This window comes from Zonotrichia albicollis, chromosome 22, assembly GCF_047830755.1.
Source record: "Zonotrichia albicollis isolate bZonAlb1 chromosome 22, bZonAlb1.hap1, whole genome shotgun sequence".
Taxonomy (NCBI): Eukaryota; Metazoa; Chordata; class Aves; order Passeriformes; family Passerellidae; genus Zonotrichia; species Zonotrichia albicollis.
The window spans coordinates 3,316,715-3,337,292 of NC_133840.1; the positions used below are offsets into that span (position 1 = coordinate 3,316,715).

Below are 20,578 nucleotides of genomic sequence, written 5' to 3' on the forward strand. Positions count from 1 at the left end.
ATGCACTGAGCTCTAACAATTGAGCACTGGAAGAGGGAGGTTGTGTTGCTCAACCATCAAAGAGCTGCCCCATGTCACAATGCAGCCAGCCCAGCCCTCAGTCCCTGTCCCAGGCTCTCACCTGCCCCTGGGTGACTGTGACATGTCAGCTGCTGGGCCCTGGCAGCTCAATACCTCACACACACGTGTGGCACCTCCCTGTCACCCCACAGCTCTCCTGGTGCTGCTGGTGACCTGCGAATGAAAAAATGTGACACCAAGTTTGAAGGTGCCAGCACCCCCAGCAGCAGCGGGAGGACGGGGCAGCCCCTGCCCTGCTCAGAGCCCCGGTAGGTTTGGGATGGCAGCGAGGGGAGAGCAGGGATAGGTCTCACTGTGCGCCACGAGTTTTTGGGATGGCAGCGAGGGCAGAGCAGGGATGGGTCTCCCTGTGTGCCACCAGTTACCCCAGCCCACTCCGTGCAGCTGGGCGCTGCACTGGCAGCATCTCCATCCCCATTCGGGCTCGGGGGAGCGGTGCCAGTGAAACCCGACCCGGCGGAGCTGTGCCAGGAGAGCAGGAGCCAAGGGGCCGGCTTGTCTTGGCCCCCGTGATGGGAGTGAGTGAGACACAGCCCCGCCAGTGCCGGCAGAGCTCAGCCCAGCCTCAGAGCCCACAGCCCTGCCCGCCGCTGCCGGAGCCGGAGCAGCCTCCAGCGCTGCCCGGGGGAGCTGGGGTCAAGCAGGACAGGTAGGAGGGGTCGCAGGGTGGGTTTAGGATGGCTCAGCCCTAAGGCTGGCTCAGGACAGGCAGCAAACACCTGACACTGCGTGTCCGGGCTCCTTTGCGGTGCCAGGACCTTGCCGGGCCCCGCCGCCCCGTGCCCTGCCGTGCCCCGTGCCCACTGCTCCCCGGGGCAGCCCAGCACGCCGGCCCCGGCTGAAGTTCAGCCCGCCGTGGTTACACATTGCTGGGCCCGGCGCGGTTTAACAGAGCGCGGAGGAAGGGGCTCGCTGCACTCCCCCGGCAGGGCACCATGAAGCCGGAGAGCTTCCCCGAGGAGAATGGCCTCGGGGAGGGAAGGGCCGCCGGCCAAGGAGACCTCACAGCGGAGAGCTGCCAGAAGAAACGCCGCTGGATTCCGGAGAACTTCTGGGAGGACGCGAGGCAGCTGCTGGTGCTGGCGGGGCCGCTGGTAAGAGACTGCCCCCGGCACAGCCAGCCCTGCTCGCCTCCATCCCTAACCTCCGCCTCTGCTCCGTGCTTAGATCCTGATCCAGCTGCTCATCTTCCTGATCCACCTGGTCAGCTCCATATTCTGTGGCCACCTGGGCAAGGTTGAGCTGGCCTCTGTCACGCTGGCCATCGCTGTAAGCGTTCATTCCCGGGGCCGGGCAGCAGCTCCCTCCCTGCTGACACGGGGATGAGATATGGCGGAGGGAAAAGAGGAGATTTCACACTCCCACTTTTCCTTTCAGCCCCCCTCTCCCCACCTGAAAGTATAAAATGCTCACCTTCACTCCTTGCTTTTTTAACTCCCAGGTTATAAATGTCACCGCCATCTCTGTAGGGTACGGTTTGACTTCAGCGTGTGACACCTTGATATCACAGGTGGGTAGGACATGCTGGTTTGTCCTGGGGACACGGGGGCTTTCCAGCATCAGCTGATGGTGCCCAAGCACCACACAGAGCCCTGGCTGCTCCTGTGAGCTGAGGAAGCTTCTGCTCAGGTAACAATCCCATGACAAGGAGATCTGCGCTCCAAATCCTTCCCAGGAGATTTTCAGGGTGGTCAGGGCTGCTCCACGCTCTCCAGGGCCCCTTTTCCCCCAGCACCAGCTGATTTCACTGCTGCCCTCTCACCCTGCAGACCTATGGCAGCAAGAACCTGCTGCGTGTGGGGGTGATCCTGCAGCGTGCCACCATCATCATCCTCCTCTGCTGCTTCCCCTGCTGCGCCGTCCTTCTCAACGTGGAGCCGCTGATGCTGCTCATACGGCAGGACCCCGATGTCTCCAGGTTGGGTGGTCCCCTCATCCCTCCCTGGTGTGTGCAGGGGCTGAGAGGAGGGTGGTGGCCATGGCCATGGCCCTCCCTGAGCCCTCTCTGTGCCCCCAGGCTCACCCAGCGCTACGTGGATGCGTTTCTCCCTGCCCTCCCGGTGAGTGCCACCTGCACATGGGGACAGGCTGTCCCCATCCCACAGCTCATCTCATCCAAAATTTTTTTCTCACTGGTTCATCTCATCCAAAATTTCCTCTGCAGGCGGTTTTCATGTATAACCTGGAGGCAAGATACCTGCAGAACCAGGTGGGTCCTGAAATCCTCACACCCACCCTGGCTCAGGGCTCCCTTTCACAGTGCATCCAGGGTTTCCGTGCTCACAAGGCGCCCAGGTACCCCAAATCAGCTCTGACTCTGTAGATCACCCCATTCCACAGCCAGCTGTGCCCATCCACCTCCCTTCATACTCCCCCACACCAGGGATTTACCTCCATCACACTCATTTTCCAAGCAGGAGACATCACTGGAATTTGGGGGTTTTTTTTAGGTAAGGCACTGAGAGTGGGGCTGGTGGGAGCTTCACAGCTCCCTCCCAAAACCTTTGGGAAGACCCCTCCATGTCCTCCTCTTTGCAGATGATCATGTGGCCCTTGGTGCTGAGTGGGGTCATCGGCAACCTCATTAACGTGGCTGCAAACTACGTGCTGCTCTTCGAGTTCCACCTGGGCGTCATGTGAGTGGCACCTGTGTCCCCTGGAGGGCAAAACAGGGCACCTGGCACTGGCCAGGGAACACTGAGCTCCCAGGGGTACGGCAGGATGTCTCTTTCCACCCTGAGGGAGGCACAAGCAGGATGCCAATGACCTTTCTCACTTCCTCTGCAGGGGCTCTGGCTGGGCCAACACCATCGCTCAGTATTCACAAGCCATTTTCTTGTTCCTGTACATCATATGCAGGAAGCTCCATGTGAACACCTGGGGAGGTAAGGACATCTCCACTGCTCCCTCTGCTTCCTGCTTTACCCAGAAGTGTCCACAAAACTTCTATCAGGTGTTCTTGGTAGAAGAGGAATTCTGCTCATCCTGATGGTGAAACATTAACCCCAGCCCACGGTGCTGCTTCAGTGGCACTCGTCACGCACCAGCACTGGCAGAGCTCTGTGATCAGCACTAAACATTAATTCTGCAGAAATGAAACTTCCTGCTGAGGCTTTGGGAGGTTCAGCCCCAAAGCTGGATGAGCACAGACGTAAGCAGGAGGTTGTCCTTGGACACAGCTCCAGGAGGGATGGGCTGAGGGTTGTGCTGTTCTGTGGTCCATGGGGCAGCAGCAGAGAGGTTGTAGGTGGACACTGAGCTGCTGGAGATCCTGTGGAGGCTCTGAGAACAGGAATGGTTCTGTTCAGGATGTAGCACTTGCCCAGGCTGGTCATCCATCAGGTGTTTCTCCTCTCAACAGGCTGGTCCAGGGAGTGCCTGCTGGAGTGGGACAGCTTCACCTCCCTGGCCATCCCCAGCATGCTCATGATGTGCATCGAGTGGTGGACCTACGAGATTGGGAGCTTCTTGATAGGTGAGTGGAGGAGGGAGCTGCCAGGACACAGCCAGGCTTGACCCAGAGCAGCACCCCCAGCCAGCACTGACCCCTCCTGTCCCACAGGCCTGCTGAGCGTTGTGGAGCTCTCTGTCCAGTCCATCATCTATGAGGTGTCTGTTGTCTGTTTCATGGTAAGGGCTGGCTTATCACTGCACACCAGGGCTCCGTGAGGGCACACAGCAAAAATCTGCTCCAGCAAACCCCCATCTTCCCCTCTGCACTCGAATCTCTCCCTGCTCCTGCCTCTCCCTCCTTACAGAGATGCTTTAAATCAAATCCTGAGCTCCACCCTGCTCTCTGCTGGGGGGGTATCCCCCTGTCACTGTGCCAGCCCCACTGCCAGGCACATGTGAGCCCTGTGCTTGCAGATCCCCCTGGGGCTGGGCACAGCTGCCAGCGTGCAGGTGGGCAACGCGCTGGGCGCCGGCAACGCCGACATGGCCAAGAGATCCTCCCACACCAGCCTGATCTGCACAGGTCAGTCCACAACAGCCTGGGAAGGCTCTTCCTGGCCTCATTCCCATGGAGCAGGGGGTGTTTGCAGTCCTCTGCCTGCCTCTTCTCCCACAGGCTGGGCTCAGCTCTGTGCTCTGTTTTCAGGGGTGTTCGCTGTGATTGTGGTGTCCATTTTAGTTGCCTCAAGGAATGTGCTGGCATACATCTTCACCACAGATAAGTGAGTGCCCCCAGCTCCTGGCCTTGGTGTGGGGAGGTCAGTTCCCAAAAGTGATCCTTGGCTTTCCTCCATGCCCAGGGAAATCATTGACTTGGTGGCATGGATCATTCCTGTCTACGTTGTCTTCCACGTGTTTGAAGCCATGGCTGTAAGTCCCAGGGAATGCTTCTATTTTCCACGGGGAGCCTTGGTGCTCAGCATCAGTGCCATGGATCAGGCAGCTGAGGGTCCCTCAGGCTGCAGCTGAGCACCAGTGCCCACACCAGGACCCTGCAGAACTCCTGGGACCATCCCTTAGAAAATGTTGAGTGCATAAAATGATGGTGACCCACAGGACTGGGCAGGGACATAGAAATAATGGGCAGGGGCAGGGAGCTGGGTCATCTCCTGAGCTGGGCCAGGGTGCTGCTCCCTGCCCCAGCCCCTCTCCCTCTCCTGGCAGTGTGCCTGCAGTGGGGTGCTCAGAGGCATCGGGAAGCAGAAGTTTGGTGCCATCCTCAACGCTGTGGCTTACTACGGTGTGGGCTTGCCCCTGGCAGCTGTGCTGCTCTTCGTGGCCAGGATCGGCGTCATGGGTACTGACCCCAGGGCACTGCACCCCCAAACCCCCCACGGGCAGCAGCAGCTCCACTTGGGGCTCACCACAGCCCTCGTGCCTGGCTCTGTCCCTCTGCTGACCGGCCCATACACTGGGCTGGACTGGGATGGCTCCTGCAGCTGCTGGGAACTTTTACTGGGAAAAATAACCCCAAAGCAGGGAGCCATGAGCACCCCGTGTTCCCACCGGCCTGGGTGACATTCCCTTTCTGGACCTGCTGTCCTGGGATGCTGGGTTGGCTCTGGCTGATGCTGTGTGCCCTCTGCAGGCCTGTGGGTCGGATTGCTCGTCGCCGTCTTCATCCTCTGCAGCAGCTTCATCACCTTCATCTCCCGTGTGGACTGGGAGAAGGCAGCCAAGAAGGTAATCCAGGCACTGACAGCACATCCCTGCACTGGGAAGGTCCCCAGTGCCCTGCTGGGATGAGACAGGCTCAATCTCATGTCCAGTGCTCCAGAGCAAAACCCAGCACTCCCATGATATCCCTGAATTCAGCTTCCCCCTGCACAAGCACTCAGTGGCTTCAAGCTTTCCCCCTGCGCCTCTTTTGGGGACGCAAAGCTCAGAGCACATCGGGTGACCTGGGCTACCTCATCCCTGAGCATCACCTTGTGCCTCAACACCTCCAGGGAGGCCCCAGGAGAGGCAGCACAGCTTTGCCAGGTGGGAATTCCCAACTAACCCCAGCACATTCCCTTGGCAGGCTCAGCGCCGCGCAGGAGTGACCCCACAGAGGCTGCCGAGCCTGTGCACTGAAGGCTCCTACAAGGACCTGGATATTGCAGCAGCCCCCCAGCCCCACACTTTCCTCCCTGCCAGGGCTGTGCTGGGGTCTGTCGGTATGGCAGCAGCTGGATGCTGCGTGCAGGGGAGGGTTTGGGGCAGGAAGGGTCCTGAAAGGTTCAGGAACGAGCCCATAAAATGGGGGAGTGTCAAAATGGGGGAGTGTCAAAATGGGGGAGTGTCATGCTAGTGACACCCTCAGCTGCTGGGAGAGCAGTAATGACAAGTGTGGCCTCGGGAGGGTGACAGAGGTTGGCAGAGGGACAACCTGTGGGCAGTCCTCACCTGGTCAAGATCTGAGATCACTGCTCCTAAGGTGCCTTCAGCCCTGTGACAAAACCCTCCTGAGAAACCCCTCCAAACCCTGTTCTCCTTGCAGCGGGGTTAGAACCACAGAGCGACATTGTGCTCACGAGAATCACCAGGACAGAGGGCCCCACGTACCAGCTGGAGCTGAGGGAAGCCGCCTCCTCCCCGGCCACCCCCGTGGTCACCAACCAGCTGCTGCTCCGCCGTGCGCTGGCCCTGGTCATGGCCATCACCACGCTGGCCCTCGGCATCGCCGTGAAGATGATTGTCAGCACGCCCTGACTCCCACCAAGGACTGTGGGGACTCGATTTTGGGGTGAAAGCCTTTCCTGAGGGACAGGTGTAGCAGGAATGGACGAGCCAGAGAGAAGGTGGAGTGCACGCCTGTCCCGCAGGAGCCTCTGTCAGTGTTCAGCAGTGTCTGTGCAGATTCCAGTTGGGAATGGGCCCTGAGGCTGCTCTGACACCCAAAATGCTGCTCTGAGCTGCCTGGCACACACAGTGCGTGGGGGATCCCCCAGCCCATGATATCACCACCCAGTGGAGCTGAGTTCAGCCCAGCTCCCCGTGCTGCTCTGTGACAAATGGCCAATAAAGAATAAACCCAGCTGGAGTGGGACTGGCTCCTTGGGGTGCAGCCTGGGGACAGAGCAGGGAACGTCCACACATGGGTCTCACCCTGCCCCAGGCGGCCTTTGCAGTAAAATAAAGGTTTTATTCAGCAAGGATCGAGGGCAGCTCTCAGTTACAAGTCTGGAGGTAAAAGCCTATCCATAAACTCATAAACCCCTGAAATTCAGTTACAGAGGAGGTGGCTGTGGCTGCTCTGCCACTCTGGCAAGGATGCCTGAGACCTGGGACTCCAGTTGCAGCAGTGCCCCTGTCTTTGCCCCAGTAGCCCCCAAAACAGCAGCACAACAGTCCCAGGCACTTCTCAAGTCCTTAGGACAGCATGGGCACAGCTCAGGTGGCTTTTGCCACACCTTGGAAGGCTAAAGGTGGTTTCCCTGCAAGGAGAATAATCCATTCAGTCATGAGGCCCTTCAAGGATGAGATGCTGCAGGTTCTTCAAGGCTCCTTTCCCTCTGCTCTGGGGACAGCCAGCCTGGACTGTCCCCTGCAGTGAGACCCTCATTTCCCAGGCTTATCGCTGCGATGAGCAGCTTCCTCTGGGGATCAGGTGAGGTGTTACAGAGATAACAGGCTCAGTAACGACTGGCTTTGTCTAGATACCCTTGTGACAAACACTCCCACGTTCCCAGGAGTTTTTAGAGGAGCTGCTGTTTACAAAGCAGGGTGGATGCTGCTTCCTTCCCTCCGCCACTCACTGCTCAGGCATGATCCACGGACTAGGTCTGGATAGATTCCTGTTTCAGTAGGAGCTGGAGCCTTTAACTTGGGGTGCATTTTTTTGTCTTCTACCTCTTCAGTGCACTGGTTGCCTTGTAAGAAATGAAATTGCAGCAAAGAAAAGTTCAGCAGTAGGAATGCAGGGAGCGAGCAGCAGGTCCAAGGGCTGGCTGCCCATCACCCCTCTCACTGGGGGCACAACACCTGGAAAGGCACAGAAACAGGGATGAGCCCTCCAGGGAGGGAGCAGAGCTCAAAGGAACGGGGTGATGAAGGGTTAGGAGGGCTCAGGGGACACAGCTGGGAGCACCCAGAGACCCAAACTCACCTTTGCCAGCACGGCTTTCACAGCCGTCAGCAGGGCCGAGATGAAATGTCCCACCCTGCTCCTGGTACACTGCTTCAGCAGGAAGAGCTTGGCCAACTGCATCAGCTCCTCGCTGCCAGGTGGGTACCTCAGCCTGTTGGCAACATCCCACTTGAAGTCCTTGATGAGGCAGGAGCGGCGGTGGGAGAAGGTCTCGAAGCTGAACCGGCCGTGGTAGGCGCCCATCCCGCTGTGCCCTGAGGGACACAGGCAGGCAGCTCACACCAGGCTCACACAGTGACACCTGCATTCCTCAAACTCACTTTGGCAGCCCCCAGGACACAGGGAAAGCTTGGTCATGCTCCTCCTCCTCAGGGCAGAGGGGCAAAGGGCAGCTTTTTGAACTTAGCAGCAATCAGCGAGGACCTGCTCACTGCCTTGAGGTGCTGCTTGTGTGAACCCACCCTTAAAAGGTTAACGACACCAATTATCTCCTCCCAGGGCCAGCCTTGCTTTTCTCACAGAATTCTCACAGGGGCTGGGGACAGGAGGAGCTGGGGCCATGATTTTAAGGAGTGGGACATGAGGAGGACACAGCAACACCCAAGAGCTCAGCCCTGTGCCCACAGCCAGGTGAGCTCTGCCATGGGACCCTGGAAACTCAACCAGGCCACGGACAAATCCATCCCACACCCCAGCACAGGAGAACCAGAGCTCACTTGTGTGCCAGGGGGCTTTCTTCCCTCACTGAGAGGCCCAACAACCAAAACACAAACGAGCCTTTTTACACAACAACCCAGCCCAGAAAATAACACTAACGGGAAATGCAGCTGAACTCCTGAATTGCCAAACGGGCAGAGAGCTCCTGGGTGGGGCCAGAGGCTGCTGCTGATCAATGCAGGTGCGTGGGCAGGGGCAGGGACTCACCCACACCGCCGAAGGGCAGCTCTGGGAGCACTGAGTGCATGATGACATCGTTGGCTGTCATGCCACCGCTGGAGGTCTCTGCTATCACCCGTCTGATCAGCTGCCCACAATGGGAGAGGACACACAACAAATCAGGAGGGGACAAACACCATGTACCACAGCAGCAGGGAGGGTTTGAGGTGATGCTTCCATCCCCCTTTGTGGGGGGCACAGGCTGTGCCTTGTTCCATGAGAGAGGCCAGTTTACACCACTAAAGCACAGGATCTGCCCAGCTGGAACAGCCACCAAATGAAAAGGCTTCAGCCCAAGGTGCTCCTCAGCCCTCCCACCCACACTGAGGCTGTTGTTCCAGGGCAAAGCCCTGACCTGGATTCCTGAGCTGGCACAACAGAGCCAGGAAATGGGAGCAGGAGACAGGGCAGGAAGCAGCACTCACCTGTGTGGGTAGAGATGTACAAACCTAGAGCCCTTCAGCAGGAGATTGGGAGCTTCCAGCAGCTCTGGGGAATCTCATGACCCCAAAAGCTGCAATTTCCATAATTTTCCTTTATGGAAAAGCAACTGACACAGACCCTGCAGAGCTCTGTGTCTTGGATCAGCCATGGTCAGGATCCAGCAGTGCAGAGACACTTCCAGGAGGGAGCACAGCCCTGACCCACCTGCTTGTTGTTGGAGAAAACATAGAGGGCAAGGGGCTTCTCTCGAAGGTTGATGAACTCAATGGCTTCCTCCACGCTCATCACAGTCACAATGGGCAGCACTGGCCCAAAGATTTCCTCCTCCATCACCTTTGACTCCGGGGAAACATCCGTGAGGATGGTTGGAGCTGAGGCAAATGGGAGAATGAGAAAACAGCATAAGCAGGACACAGACCTGGCCCATCACAGCACCTTGGGCTGTTCAACATAACCCAAGTAAGGCACAGACAAACAGAGACCCCACAAAGCACCCACTGCCACCTCCCCTCCACAGCACCTATGAAGCGGGAGGCCTCATCAGTCTCTCCCCCAAGAGCAATCTTCTGCCCTTCCATCAAGCCCAGGATCCTCTTGAAGTGGCGCTGGTTGACGATCCTTTCATAGTCTGGAGATGACTTCACGTCCTCCCCATAGAATTCCTGACAAAGGGAACAGCAGAAACAAAACAGCTCCAGGAAATCACAGCTGGGACAATCTCCACAGCACAAGGGACTCCTCCCTCACCTTCAGAGTGGCCTTGATGTTCTCTACCACCTTGCTCTGGATGGATGGGTCACACAGGATGTAGTCTGGGGCGATGCAGGTTTGCCCACAGTTCATGTACTTGCCCCATGTTATCCGCCTGTGGCAAGGGAGAGGGGGACATGCTTGCTCCATGCTCAGTCCCTTCCCCACCCCAGCACCTGAGCTGAGCATGTTGGCCCAGAGATGCTCCCCTGCCCCAGTGCTGAGGGCCCATCAAGGCTGGAAGAAGCTGACCTGCAGGCCACAGCCAGGTCACAGTCCTTGTCGATGTAGCAGGGGCTCTTCCCCCCCAGCTCCAGGGTGACAGGGGTCAGGTGCTTGGCAGCTGCTGCCATCACAATTCTGCCCACATTGGAGTTGCCAGTGTAGAAGATGTGATCAAATCTCTGGGTCAGCAGCTCTGTTGTCTCAGGAACTCCTCCAGTGACCACAGCATAGAGATCCTGCAGGGCAGGGGTGTCAGGGTCACCCCAACCCAGCTCATCACTGTGACACAGAGAAACCAGGGGACCAACACAGGGCCACACTCACCTTGTCTAAGTACAGTGGGAGCAGTTCAGCCACCAGCTGAGCCGTGTTCTCGCTGACCTCTGACGGCTTCACCACCACAGCGTTGCCTGCAGGGCACACACAGCACGGTCATGAGCCCTCAGTCCTCTCCCCACACCGAGCCACCCCAGCAGGGCCCTGCTGGATCCCCACCCCACCAAGGCTGCTCTGGATCCCCACCTGCAGCGATGGCCCCAATCAGGGGCTGCATGACCAGGGCAAAGGGGTAATTCCAGGCCCCGATGACCAGCACCACGCCCAGCGGCTCATAGCTGATGTAGGCATCGTCCCTCAGGGTCAGCAGGTCCTTTTTGACATGATGAGGGGCTGCCCATGATGGCAGCTTCTCTATGGTGAGGGCCAGCGCCCCCAGCACGCCCAGGATCTCTTGGGTGAAGGTATTGGGCCCACTCTGTAACAACAGGGAGTTTGGGGAAGGGATGGAAAAGGCACCCAGCTCCCACAGCTACCCTGGGGAGTCAGAGTCATCCAGTTCCATGGTGGGGGACATGACAAAAACCATTTGACACTACACAGGCAGCCTTTAGCCTTCCTGCTTTGCTCAGGTTACCCACTGTCCATGCACAGCAAAAGAGAGGGACTCCCTGACAGCACAGACCTTGTTCAGATCAGCCTTGAGGGCTCTCATGATCTCCTTCTCCTTCTCCTGCACCATCCTCTGCAGGGCCTTCAGCTGCTGAATCCTGAACTCCAGCGGGCGGCTCCGGCCCGACCTGAAGGCGGCCCTGGCCCGGCCCACGACCTGCTGCATCTTCTCCATGGCTGCTGGGCACTGAGGAGACACCGGCCACCCCCAGCTCAGCACAGGGCCATGGAGGCCGCCTAGCCCTGGGAACACCTCCAGGAGTGTCCCACCCCGAGCAAGGCTGGGAGATGTTGTCCTTCTCGTGAGGCATTCCCTCTCTCAAGCTGAGTCTGAGGGCCCTCAGCACCCAAGCCCCATTCCACCTGCTCGGGGCACCTCCAGAGCAATCTGGGCTTTGCTGATTGATTCTGTTCTGAGAGTGTTTTCTCCAAGCCTCAAACCCACCAGCCACTCCACCCTCTGCTCACAGGGATGTTCCCAAGGTGCCAAAGAACAGAGATGACCATGGCCAGGGTGGGCAGCCAGCTGGGAACAGAGCTGTCTGCCTGGAGCCGGCCTGCACCCATCTTCCCCATAACCCTGAGGCCCTCACACATCTTCACAGAAACACTGCAGAGATTTCACCTGCTTCAAAGGAGCAGGTGAAACTATTATTAATTTCACTTTAGTCAGGACCAGAGATCTGGTCCTGCTTCCCTACCCAACCAACCAACACACCAAGATCCCCTTACAACGATTAAATCCTGCCCTTTCCAACCCACTGCCACAGCTGCATGACACAACCCGAGAAAGCAAAGTGACTCATTAAAAAACGAAGGAAAAACAGCAGGTTACCTTGAGAGGAGCTTCTCTCTCCACCAGCCTCCTGTGGCGACTGCAAGCAGGCACAAGCCCTTCCCCTGCCATGGCTGGGGGCGATCCCTCCTCCCACGGGAGAGCTGGCCCCGGCCCAGGGCTCTTGCTGGGCATCATGAGATGCCCTTTACCCAACCCTGTCCAGCCCTGGGTGGCTGCTCCAGGCAGGGTAGTGACTCAGCCCTGGTGTGGGATGGCACAGCCCACGTGCCTTTGCCCATGTGCCAAAGCTACAGCGCTCAGGATGTAAAAAACCCCAACCAGGCAATCCAGCATGGATCTGAGAGGGGGAAACCAGCCAGCTCCTCTGCTGGCTCCAACAGAGCTCTGGGGGATCCTTGCCAGGGTGCCAGGGACACCTCACAACACCTGTGAGCCACTCAGCCAAGCCATGGCCAGAGCTGGGACCAGCAGAGCAGGATTCCTCAGGAGACTGCAAGGAATTACCACACTCAGTTGATTATTTAAATTCAGTGTTTATTTAGTGCCTTGCAAAATGTATCATCAAAAAGGCTTAGCACATGGATTTTCACCAGACATGAAGAAATCCCACTTATTGCACAGTAAATATAATTTTCTACTCTATAGTAATTGCATTTAGTAATATTTTTTTTCAGTTTGCTTAAACAATAATAGTTCTAAGGCTCTTTCACCTTCAATTCCTTCAGCATCCTTCCCCCAAGCTAGAACAAGCCCCACATAATCCCCCAGTGCAAGATTACAGAATCCTGAGAAGCTCAAACACGAAGGAACACACACACTCTTCCAGTAATTGTTTTCCCTTGGAGGAACCTGACCAGGAACAGCTTTGTACTGGGATGAAGTCAATTTTTGTGTTAGACACTAAGTTTCTTTGTAGAAGGATGGCGCTGCTTTGGGTTTGTGACATTGGGAGTTCTGGTGTTTGTCTTCCCAAGTCACCACCAGGTGTGATGATGCCCTGCTCTCCTGGGGATGGCTGAACACCTGCCTGATGAGGGGGATAAATGAACAAATTCCTTAATTTGCTTTGATCTGCCTGCAAGCCCAGTTTTCACTTCATTAAACAATTTTTATCTCAACATACAAGTTTTCTCACTTTCTTCCAATTCTCTTCCCCATCCCACAGAGGAAAAAAGCAAGTGGCTGCGTGGGGCTGGGCTAATCCACAAGGTATTTGTCATTCCCACTTCTCTGAACAGGCCTGAAAATTCTTTTGCTCTAGCATGAGACACTCAGCACAACACAGGCAGCACAGGCATCACCTTTGGAATTTTCTAACTGCTAAATAACTGTTAAAGGCACATGATGAAACACAGAACCCAGCAAGCAGCTGTGGATGATTCTGGATTGCAGAGATGTGAGAAGGTTTCACCTCAATTAAATGGCAAGGGGAACCTCACTGGGTTTATTCACAGCCAAATGCATCGGGCAGCACAGCCTGTCCCAGGCTTGTCACCAGGAGGGTGGGTGTTCAGAACATCCCCAAAACTGCAGGGAAAACACTCTCAGCTCAAGGGCTGCTGAAATTTCAGCTCCTTTTGGTCAGTGAAGGAAGGTGAGTGGTTTGGTGCAGGACACTGTGTGTCCCTGGAAGCTCTGCATGGCACAAGGTGCAGGCAGGGACTGGAATTTCTTGCTCTGCAGTCCTCCTTCGGAGAGCTTGTCCCCAGTGGTCCCTCTGTTCCAGCATGGCTTTTAAGTAAACAGGAATCTGAGCCTTCTCGTGGTTAGTGCCTCTCTAAGGCTACTCTGTGTGCTCGACAGCTCACTGAAATCACCCAGAACAAAAGAAAAGAATGACTTCCCAGCTTAAGGAAACAGACACAAAGCCAGCACCCAGAGTATGATGAGCACATGGTGCCTTCTCCTCTCTTCATCAGTTAAGCACCTGTGAAAGCAAAACACAACAGCAACACCCCGTGAAGGATCCGCTGACACAAAACCAGTTCCCATTCTAGAACAGCCTGAAGCAAAGCCCCTTTTTCAGGCAGGGGTTCCCCAACGTGCAGCTCTCCTGCCCCTCAGCATGCACTGGTTATCTCAGATGCCAGGGAAAACATCGTGCTCTGGCTCAGCCCCACATTCACTCATCTACAAAGCTTTTCCCAATCTCAAACTAGGTCTACACACAGGAGAAGAAAAAGGCTCCTACCTCACTGTGGCAGCCACAGCAGTGCTCTGAAACCTGCTCCTCCTTACCACCCACTGGGCCAGCCCAGCCTCTGCACAGCCAGCACAACCAACAGGGCTTTTCTCTTCAGCACAGACTGGTGGCTCTGAGAAACCCAAATGATTTCAAGATGCCGTGAGATTCCCCCCTCTTATTGCCCTGCACAGGGCCTGCCTCCCTGGCTGCTGCCTCGAGGCCTGAGCCAGTTCTTGGCTCTTAAATCTCCTGGGTTATGTGAGCAGGTTTTTTCCCCCTGGAATGCTGGTCTCCTTGCAGCAGCAACTATGCAGACTGAAGAGCAGAGTTCTGATCCACCCTGCCTCCTCCTGTGCCCTCAGGAGCTGCTCCCTTGAGCTCAGTAATCCCCACAGAGCAGGCAGTGAAGGCACATGAAGTGTCTGGTTTGTCAGACATGGAGAACCAGCAGTGATTTGGCTTAGAGATTCAGATCTTGCTCCTCCACCTCAGGAGGCATCCTGAGCCTCCTGCAAGCCTCTGCCTCCTGCAGAGAGGAGAGGACATCCCACCCTTCCGCACTGCCCAGCTGGAAACATGTGAGGAAATAGGAATAATTGAGCTGAGGTCAGACAGGGGCTGCAATAGGCGAGGAAAACAAGAGTTTGCCACAGACCCCAGCTTTGGGACACAGCTTCCCTCCCCAGGGTGCCATGGCACAGACTGCAGCTCTCTGGGCTGTGAGGCAGCTCAAACGCTGCTGAAGGAAGCTCTGGGATGGAAGCCACGCCTGAGCAGTCCAAAACTACCAACCTCTGCCTCTGGAGGGAGCATCCCACGGGTGTCACCTACCAGGGAGGAGCAACAGGGAGTACAGCAGCCTGGAGATCTCTCCGGGGATATTCCTATTCTACAGACAGCTTGCAAGAGTGAGAAGGTAAGAATTTAAGGTGGGACAGATAAATCTCAAGACAGAAAAAGAGGCCAGGCTTTACAAAAGGGCTGCAGTTGCAAAGAAGGGGTCAGGTAAATTGTACATGCACTGCCATAGACAGCAAAGACCCAAAACTCACCTTGATCATCACCGCTGCCACCACCCCCAGCAGGGCCAGGACAAAGAGCCCGATTCTGGCCTTGTTAAACCTCTTGAGCAGGAAGAACTTGGCCCAGTCCACCTTCTTCTGGCTGCCAGGTGGGTACCGCATCTTGTTGGCGCTCTCCATCTTCAGGTCCTTGATGAGGCAGGCGCGGCGGTGGGAGAAGGTCTCGAAGCTGTGCTTGCCGTGGTAGGCACCCATCCCACTGTGCCCTGAGGAACACAGCCAGGCAGGGCACTCCTCAGCCTCAGCCAGCCTCAACTCTGCCCACCTGAGGACAACTGAGCCTTCCCCTGCAGCACTTCTCAGTCTCTATGATGTACATTGTACCCCAACCCTCTTCTTCCTCACCTCATTTACACCAGCCATTCTCATTGCAGATAATGGTTTTAATGCACCTTTCCCAGCAGGCTGCACTAAATGCTTCAGTCTTTCCAAAAATACACCCAAAGGTTTTTCCCTCCTGGCCCCCATCCTAATGCACTCCCAGAACTTATAATTATTATCAAGGCCTGCTGCACAGAGAGTCTTGAGCTGTAGGAGGCACAGGGATACCCAGACACAAACCATGAGTTGCTGTTCCCTGGGACACACTGTGTATTAAGTCCCAACTCTTAAGGAGCTCCAGTAACTTACCAACACCACCAAAAGGCAAAGTTGAGAGGAAGAAATGCATAATGACATCATTTCCAGTCACACCACCACTGGAGGTTTCCGAGATGACTCTCTTGATTAACTAGAAAAAGAAAAAAAAACCAAAAACAAAATATTAAAAAGGCTTAAAAAAGACACCAGACCACGTAACTGGGAAGGGAGCTACATTTCAACAACGTTCATCTCCTCTGGCAAAGCCCAGACCCACCTGCTTGTTGTTGGAGAAGACATAAAGGGCAAGGGGCTTCTCCCGACCGTTGATCAACTCAATGGCTTCCTCCACGCTCTTCACAGGCACAATGGGCAGCACTGGCCCAAAGATTTCCTCCTCCATCACCTTTGACTCCGGGGAAACATCCGTGAGGATGGTTGGAGCTGAGGCAAATGGGAGAATGAGAGAACAGCATGAGCAGGACACAGACCTGGACAGCACCTTGGTCAACAAAGGCACAGACAAACAGCACCCACTGCCACCTCCCCTCCACAGCACCTATGAAGCAGGAGGCCTCATCAGTCTCTCCCCCATGAGCAATCTTCTGCCCTTCCAGCAAGCTCTTCACCCTCTTGAAGTGGCGCTGGTTGACGATCCTTTCATAGTCTGGAGATGACTTCACGTCCTCCCCATAGAATTCCTGACAAAGGGAACAGCAGAAACAAAAGTGCTCAGCACACCTTCCAACAGCACAGCTCCAGGAAATCACAGCTGGGACAATCTCCACAGCACAAGGGACTCCTCCCTCACCTTCAGAGTGGCCTTGATGTTCTCCACCACCTTGCTCTGGATGGATGGGTCACACAGGATGTAGTCTGGGGCGATGCAGGTTTGCCCACAGTTCATGTACTTGCCCCACGTTATCCGCCTGTGGCAAGGCAGAAAGGGACATGCTTGCTCCATGCTCAGTCCCTTCCCCACCCCAGCACCTGAGCTGGGCATGCTGGCCCAGAGATGCTCCCCTGCCCCAGTGCTGAGGGCCCCTCAAGGCTGCAAGAAGCTGACCTGCAGGCCACAGCCAGGTCACAGTCCTTGTCGATGTAGCAGGGGCTCTTCCCCCCCAGCTCCAGGGTGACAGGGGTCAGGTGCTTGGCAGCTGCTGCCATCACAATTTTGCCCACTGCAGTGTTGCCAGTGTACAGGATGTGATCAAATCTCTGGGTCAGCAGCTCAGTGGTCTCAGGAACTCCTCCAGTGACCACAGGGTACAGCTCCTGCAGGGCAAACAAGAGCCTGAGAGTTACCTTGATTCAAAGCACTCACATCAAGGCAGAGGGCAGGCTTGTTTGTGCCCTAATACGTGACAGGGACAAAATATAATGGTAGCACAGATATGCCCTGCTCCTTCCCCTCAAATGAAGATTTGTGTCCCGTTTTGTGCCACACGAACTAAAAGAAATGAAGGCTGAGGCCAGGGCTGAGTCTGGTTGTGGAGCTGCTCCCACACAGGAAGAATCAGGGCACATATGACTGCCAGGCTCTCCCAAGGGCTGCCTCCTTCCCCTGCTCCTGCCTCCCACCCAGAGAAGGCGCTAACACCCTGGAGGAAACTCCACAGGGTGCAGTGAGAGCAACAGACTGTCTCTGTGACAGTGCAAGGGATGAGAGAACTGCCAGGCAAGAGGAGGAGGAACAACACCTCCTCCTGCAAGTGCAGTTCAGCAGGACACGAAAACCCAGGCCATGATGCCATGGAACACCCAGTGCTCAATTCTCAGAAAGAGCCAGGCTCTGCCAGCATCCCACACAACCTGTGTGGGGCCTAAGGGCATCCCCAACACAGCTCCAAAAGCGCAGCTCGTGCAGTGAGAAGTGCACACACAGCTCTCCATACGGTCACGGGTGTCAAAAAGGCTGTCACACCGCAGCAGCGTTATGTAAGCTCATACACAAACACAGGGAGAATTTGTCAATGCACCTTTGGACTCTAACAGTAACTCAACCCTTCCTGTGCCTCCTGCTTGTGCTCCTTTGAAGGGAGCAGGCAATGCATTTGGCTCAAACCTGCAGGAGCCCTTTGAAAACAGGACAGATCAAGACACTCATGTCAGATGCGAGGCCACACTCACCTTGTCCAGGTACTGTGGCAGCAGCTCAGCCACCAGCCGAGCCGTGTTCTCGCTGACCTCTGAGGGCTTCACCACCACAGCGTTGCCTGCAGGGCACACACAGCACGGTCATGAGCCCTCAGTCCTCTCCCCACACACAACCAGGACCCCACCAAGGCTGCTCTGGATCCCCACCTGCAGCGATGGCCCCAATCAGGGGCTGCATGACCAGCACAAAGGGGTAGTTCCAAGCCCCGATGACCAGCACCACGCCCAGGGGCTCGTAGCCGATGTAGGCCTCGTCCCTCATGGTCAGCAGGTTCTTCTTCACGGGCTGAGGGGCTGCCCAGGATGGCAGCTTCTCTATGGTGAGGGCCAGCTCCCCCAGCACACCCAGGATTTCATGGCTGTAGGCGTTGTACCCACACTGCAACAACAGGGAGTTTGGGGAAGGGATGGAAAAGGCACCCAGCTCCCATAGCCACCATCTCAGCCCTGCTGCTTCCAAGTGTCTGCCACTAGCAGTGACAAAGGATCCCTGGCCAGAGATGGGTGTGTGAGGCAGAACCCCAAAACTGACAGCCAGGACTGCCTTAGCAGTTCTGCCTTAGACTAATTCCTTCTCAGAAATGGTGACAGCAGACCTTTGCGGGCCACAGTGGCACAAAGGGCAAGGGGACAAGAACAAAAACCATTTAGCACAGCAAAGGCAGCCCTTGGCCTTCCCACTTCCCCTTCAGGGCCGACCACTGTCCATGCACAGCTGATGCACAGACATCAGAAACTCCCCGACCCAGACCTTGTTCAGATCGGCCTTGAGAGCTGCCAGGATCTCCTTCTCCTTCTCCTGCACCATCCTCTCCAGAGCCTTCAGCTGCTGAATCCTGAACTCCAGCGGGCGGCTCCGGCCCGACCTGAAGGCGGCCCTGGCCCGGCTCACGACCTGCTGCATCTTCTCCATGGCTGCTGGGCACTGAGGAGACACCGGCCACCTCCAGCTCAGCACAGGGCCATGGAGGCCGCCCAGCCCGGCTCGTCCCCAGCAGCACCGGGCGCTCTCCCACCCTCCAGCCGCTCCCCCCGGCTCATTTCCAGGCAGCCGTTCGTCCCTCACCCCGCCGCATCTCTCCGAAGCCTTACATAACTCCCGAGTTAGAAAAGTTTGAGAAGCAGCGCAGGGCGTTGGTGGCAGCGTGGGGATGTCACCGAGGAAGCCGGGGCTGCTCCCGGCGGGGCGGAGCGCAGCGCGGTACCGAGCGACACCCGGCGAGAACACGGCGGGATGGGGACCCCCCTCACCCCCCGAGGAACCGCGGGGACCCCCGAGCGGCGCCGGCGCTGGGGCGGCAGTGACACTGCGGCACGGTGGCTGCGAGCCGCTGCTTCTCCCCCCGGCCGCTGCCCCCAGCCCCGGGCAGGACCCTCCGCCCCCGCAGCCCCGCCGCCCACCGGGGTCGCCGCCGCCGCCGCCGCTTCCTCTTTCCGCTCACATGACGGAAGCGGAACGGGCGAGGCCGCGGGGCAGCCGCTCCCCCTCCCTGCCCGGTGGTCCCGGTGGGAGAGAGGAGAAGGAGGATGAGGAAGCGGAGCGGGGTGAAGGATGTGCCTGTCCCCGCGGTGCCGCTGCTACCTTGGCTCGGGGATGCTCCCTCCTGTCGCAGTCCCTCCGTGGGCTCCGCGGGTGGAAGCGGCTGTGGCGCTGCCGGGCCGGTTGTGAAACGCTGCCGGGGCGTGGGGCTGCCCTGGGGGCGGAGGGCAGAGTCCCTGCGGAGCCTTATCGGGGCAGGCAGCGGGGAAAGAGCGGGGCTGGCCCTGCCATGCCAGCGGCCTCCTGTCGCTGAGGGGCAGCGAAGCCGGGCAGGTGCTGTTCGGGTCCAATTAACCTTGATACAGTCGTGTTGTGGGAAGCGAGCCAGAAAAAACGCGGAGAAAGGAGCCCGGGCAAGGTTGGGCACATTCCGGTTAAAAATAGACCTGCCACAACTTGTTCTAGGAAAAGCACGGTGATTATTTAAAATTGTGTGCAGGTTGTTACACGCTGCCTCTCGTGACTCGATGTACCCAGCACCTTTGCTGCTGCAGCTGTACCCCACTAAATCCGTGCCTGCTGCACCTCCTTAGCACACAGGGCTGGCACCTGGGTCTTCCTACCCAGGTGATGTGGGCTCCCAGCACAGAGCACCCCTTCTGCAAAGTTTAATCCCATTTTCCCGTATCAACACAGCCCTCTGAAGCTGGGAGTGCCTTTTGGCCTCAGATTGTGCAGAACCACCAATCCCCCCAAACACCAAGGTTGGCTTTTGCGGTCAGCTGGCTTCACTAACACCTCCTGGGCTGTGGCTCAGCATTTCACAAGCTGCAGCACAAATCTCAGCAGTAAACACCCTGCTGTGGAGAAGAATGACATGAGCAACTGCTAAAACTTGTGTGCAGGAGGCAACATGAGAAGGAAAAACAGGCTGGCCTTGACAGGGCCCTTCCCGGTGGTGTAAGGAGAAAAGCTGAGTTTGCATTGAAGAAACCATGGGTGGAAGCAGGAATGTTCCTCACAGGACCGTTGTCTGATGGAAATGCTCCCCGTTATCCTGTCAGCATCCTTGCAGGCACAGGGGGTTGGAGCTCTGTGCAGGCTCAAGGGAATTTGTATGAGGATTAGTGGTGCTGAAATCTGAGTAGAAGCCTGAGCTGTCAGCATGGAGCATTACACTGTGCCTGGGGCAACGGTGCTGCACTGCACCCACCCAGGCTGGCAGCACGAGCAGGGAGGTGGATGGATTCTCCAGAGCTTGTAAAATTCTCACCCATCAGCCCAGAGGGGTTTTCATGTCACAACAGTGCTGCTTGTACTTGGCAGCACAGGCTGGAAGCAAATATCCCAGCTCCCAGTTATCCCAGTGGTCTGTGGGGATAAACCT

General features: G+C 56.9%; 3 protein-coding genes across 10 annotated transcripts; 1 reads left to right on the forward strand and 2 right to left on the reverse strand.

Moving 5' to 3' along the window:
* The first annotated feature begins 586 nt into the window (after nucleotides 1–586).
* Nucleotides 587–6,559, forward strand: LOC102074367 (multidrug and toxin extrusion protein 1). 2 transcript variants are annotated; one of them, XM_074557016.1, is made up of 17 exons: nucleotides 587–730; nucleotides 974–1,175; nucleotides 1,249–1,350; nucleotides 1,523–1,591; nucleotides 1,851–2,141; nucleotides 2,246–2,290; nucleotides 2,620–2,717; nucleotides 2,869–2,966; nucleotides 3,443–3,556; nucleotides 3,644–3,711; nucleotides 3,949–4,057; nucleotides 4,181–4,256; nucleotides 4,335–4,404; nucleotides 4,699–4,831; nucleotides 5,123–5,217; nucleotides 5,558–5,693; nucleotides 6,017–6,559. In XM_074557016.1, the coding sequence occupies exons 1-17, from the start codon at nucleotides 594–596 to the stop codon at nucleotides 6,226–6,228; spliced, it is 2,055 nt and encodes a 684-aa protein (XP_074413117.1). In that variant the 5' UTR covers nucleotides 587–593; the 3' UTR covers nucleotides 6,229–6,559. The 2 variants fall into 2 exon arrangements, with proteins under 2 accessions (XP_074413117.1, XP_074413118.1); XM_074557017.1 differs by having other exon boundaries at nucleotides 591–730; nucleotides 1,011–1,175; nucleotides 6,017–6,556.
* Nucleotides 6,560–6,636: 77 nt separating this feature from the next.
* LOC102061910 (aldehyde dehydrogenase family 3 member A2) lies at nucleotides 6,637–11,962 on the reverse strand. Its single transcript, XM_074557018.1, has 11 exons — nucleotides 11,745–11,962; nucleotides 10,923–11,096; nucleotides 10,484–10,715; nucleotides 10,286–10,371; nucleotides 9,989–10,197; nucleotides 9,734–9,851; nucleotides 9,507–9,648; nucleotides 9,191–9,357; nucleotides 8,531–8,630; nucleotides 7,625–7,860; nucleotides 6,637–7,500 (listed from the first exon to the last, which is right to left on the reverse strand). The coding sequence occupies exons 1-11, from the start codon at nucleotides 11,880–11,882 to the stop codon at nucleotides 7,483–7,485; spliced, it is 1,620 nt and encodes a 539-aa protein (XP_074413119.1). The 5' UTR covers nucleotides 11,883–11,962; the 3' UTR covers nucleotides 6,637–7,482.
* Nucleotides 11,963–12,220: 258 nt separating this feature from the next.
* Nucleotides 12,221–19,461, reverse strand: LOC102074172 (aldehyde dehydrogenase family 3 member A2). 7 transcript variants are annotated; one of them, XM_074557020.1, is made up of 12 exons: nucleotides 19,294–19,461; nucleotides 18,463–18,636; nucleotides 17,859–18,090; nucleotides 17,685–17,770; nucleotides 16,621–16,829; nucleotides 16,366–16,483; nucleotides 16,114–16,255; nucleotides 15,832–15,998; nucleotides 15,606–15,705; nucleotides 14,946–15,181; nucleotides 13,900–14,023; nucleotides 12,221–13,635 (listed from the first exon to the last, which is right to left on the reverse strand). In XM_074557020.1, exons 2-11 carry the CDS (start codon nucleotides 18,622–18,624, stop codon nucleotides 13,943–13,945), a joined length of 1,533 nt encoding a protein of 510 aa, XP_074413121.1. In that variant the 5' UTR covers nucleotides 18,625–18,636; nucleotides 19,294–19,461; the 3' UTR covers nucleotides 12,221–13,635; nucleotides 13,900–13,942. The 7 variants fall into 7 exon arrangements, with proteins under 7 accessions (XP_074413121.1, XP_074413124.1, XP_074413120.1 ...); XM_074557023.1 differs by lacking the exon at nucleotides 19,294–19,461 and adding an exon at nucleotides 19,113–19,268 and having other exon boundaries at nucleotides 12,221–13,515; XM_074557019.1 differs by lacking the exon at nucleotides 19,294–19,461 and adding an exon at nucleotides 19,113–19,268.
* Nucleotides 19,462–20,578: the final 1,117 nt, after the last annotated feature.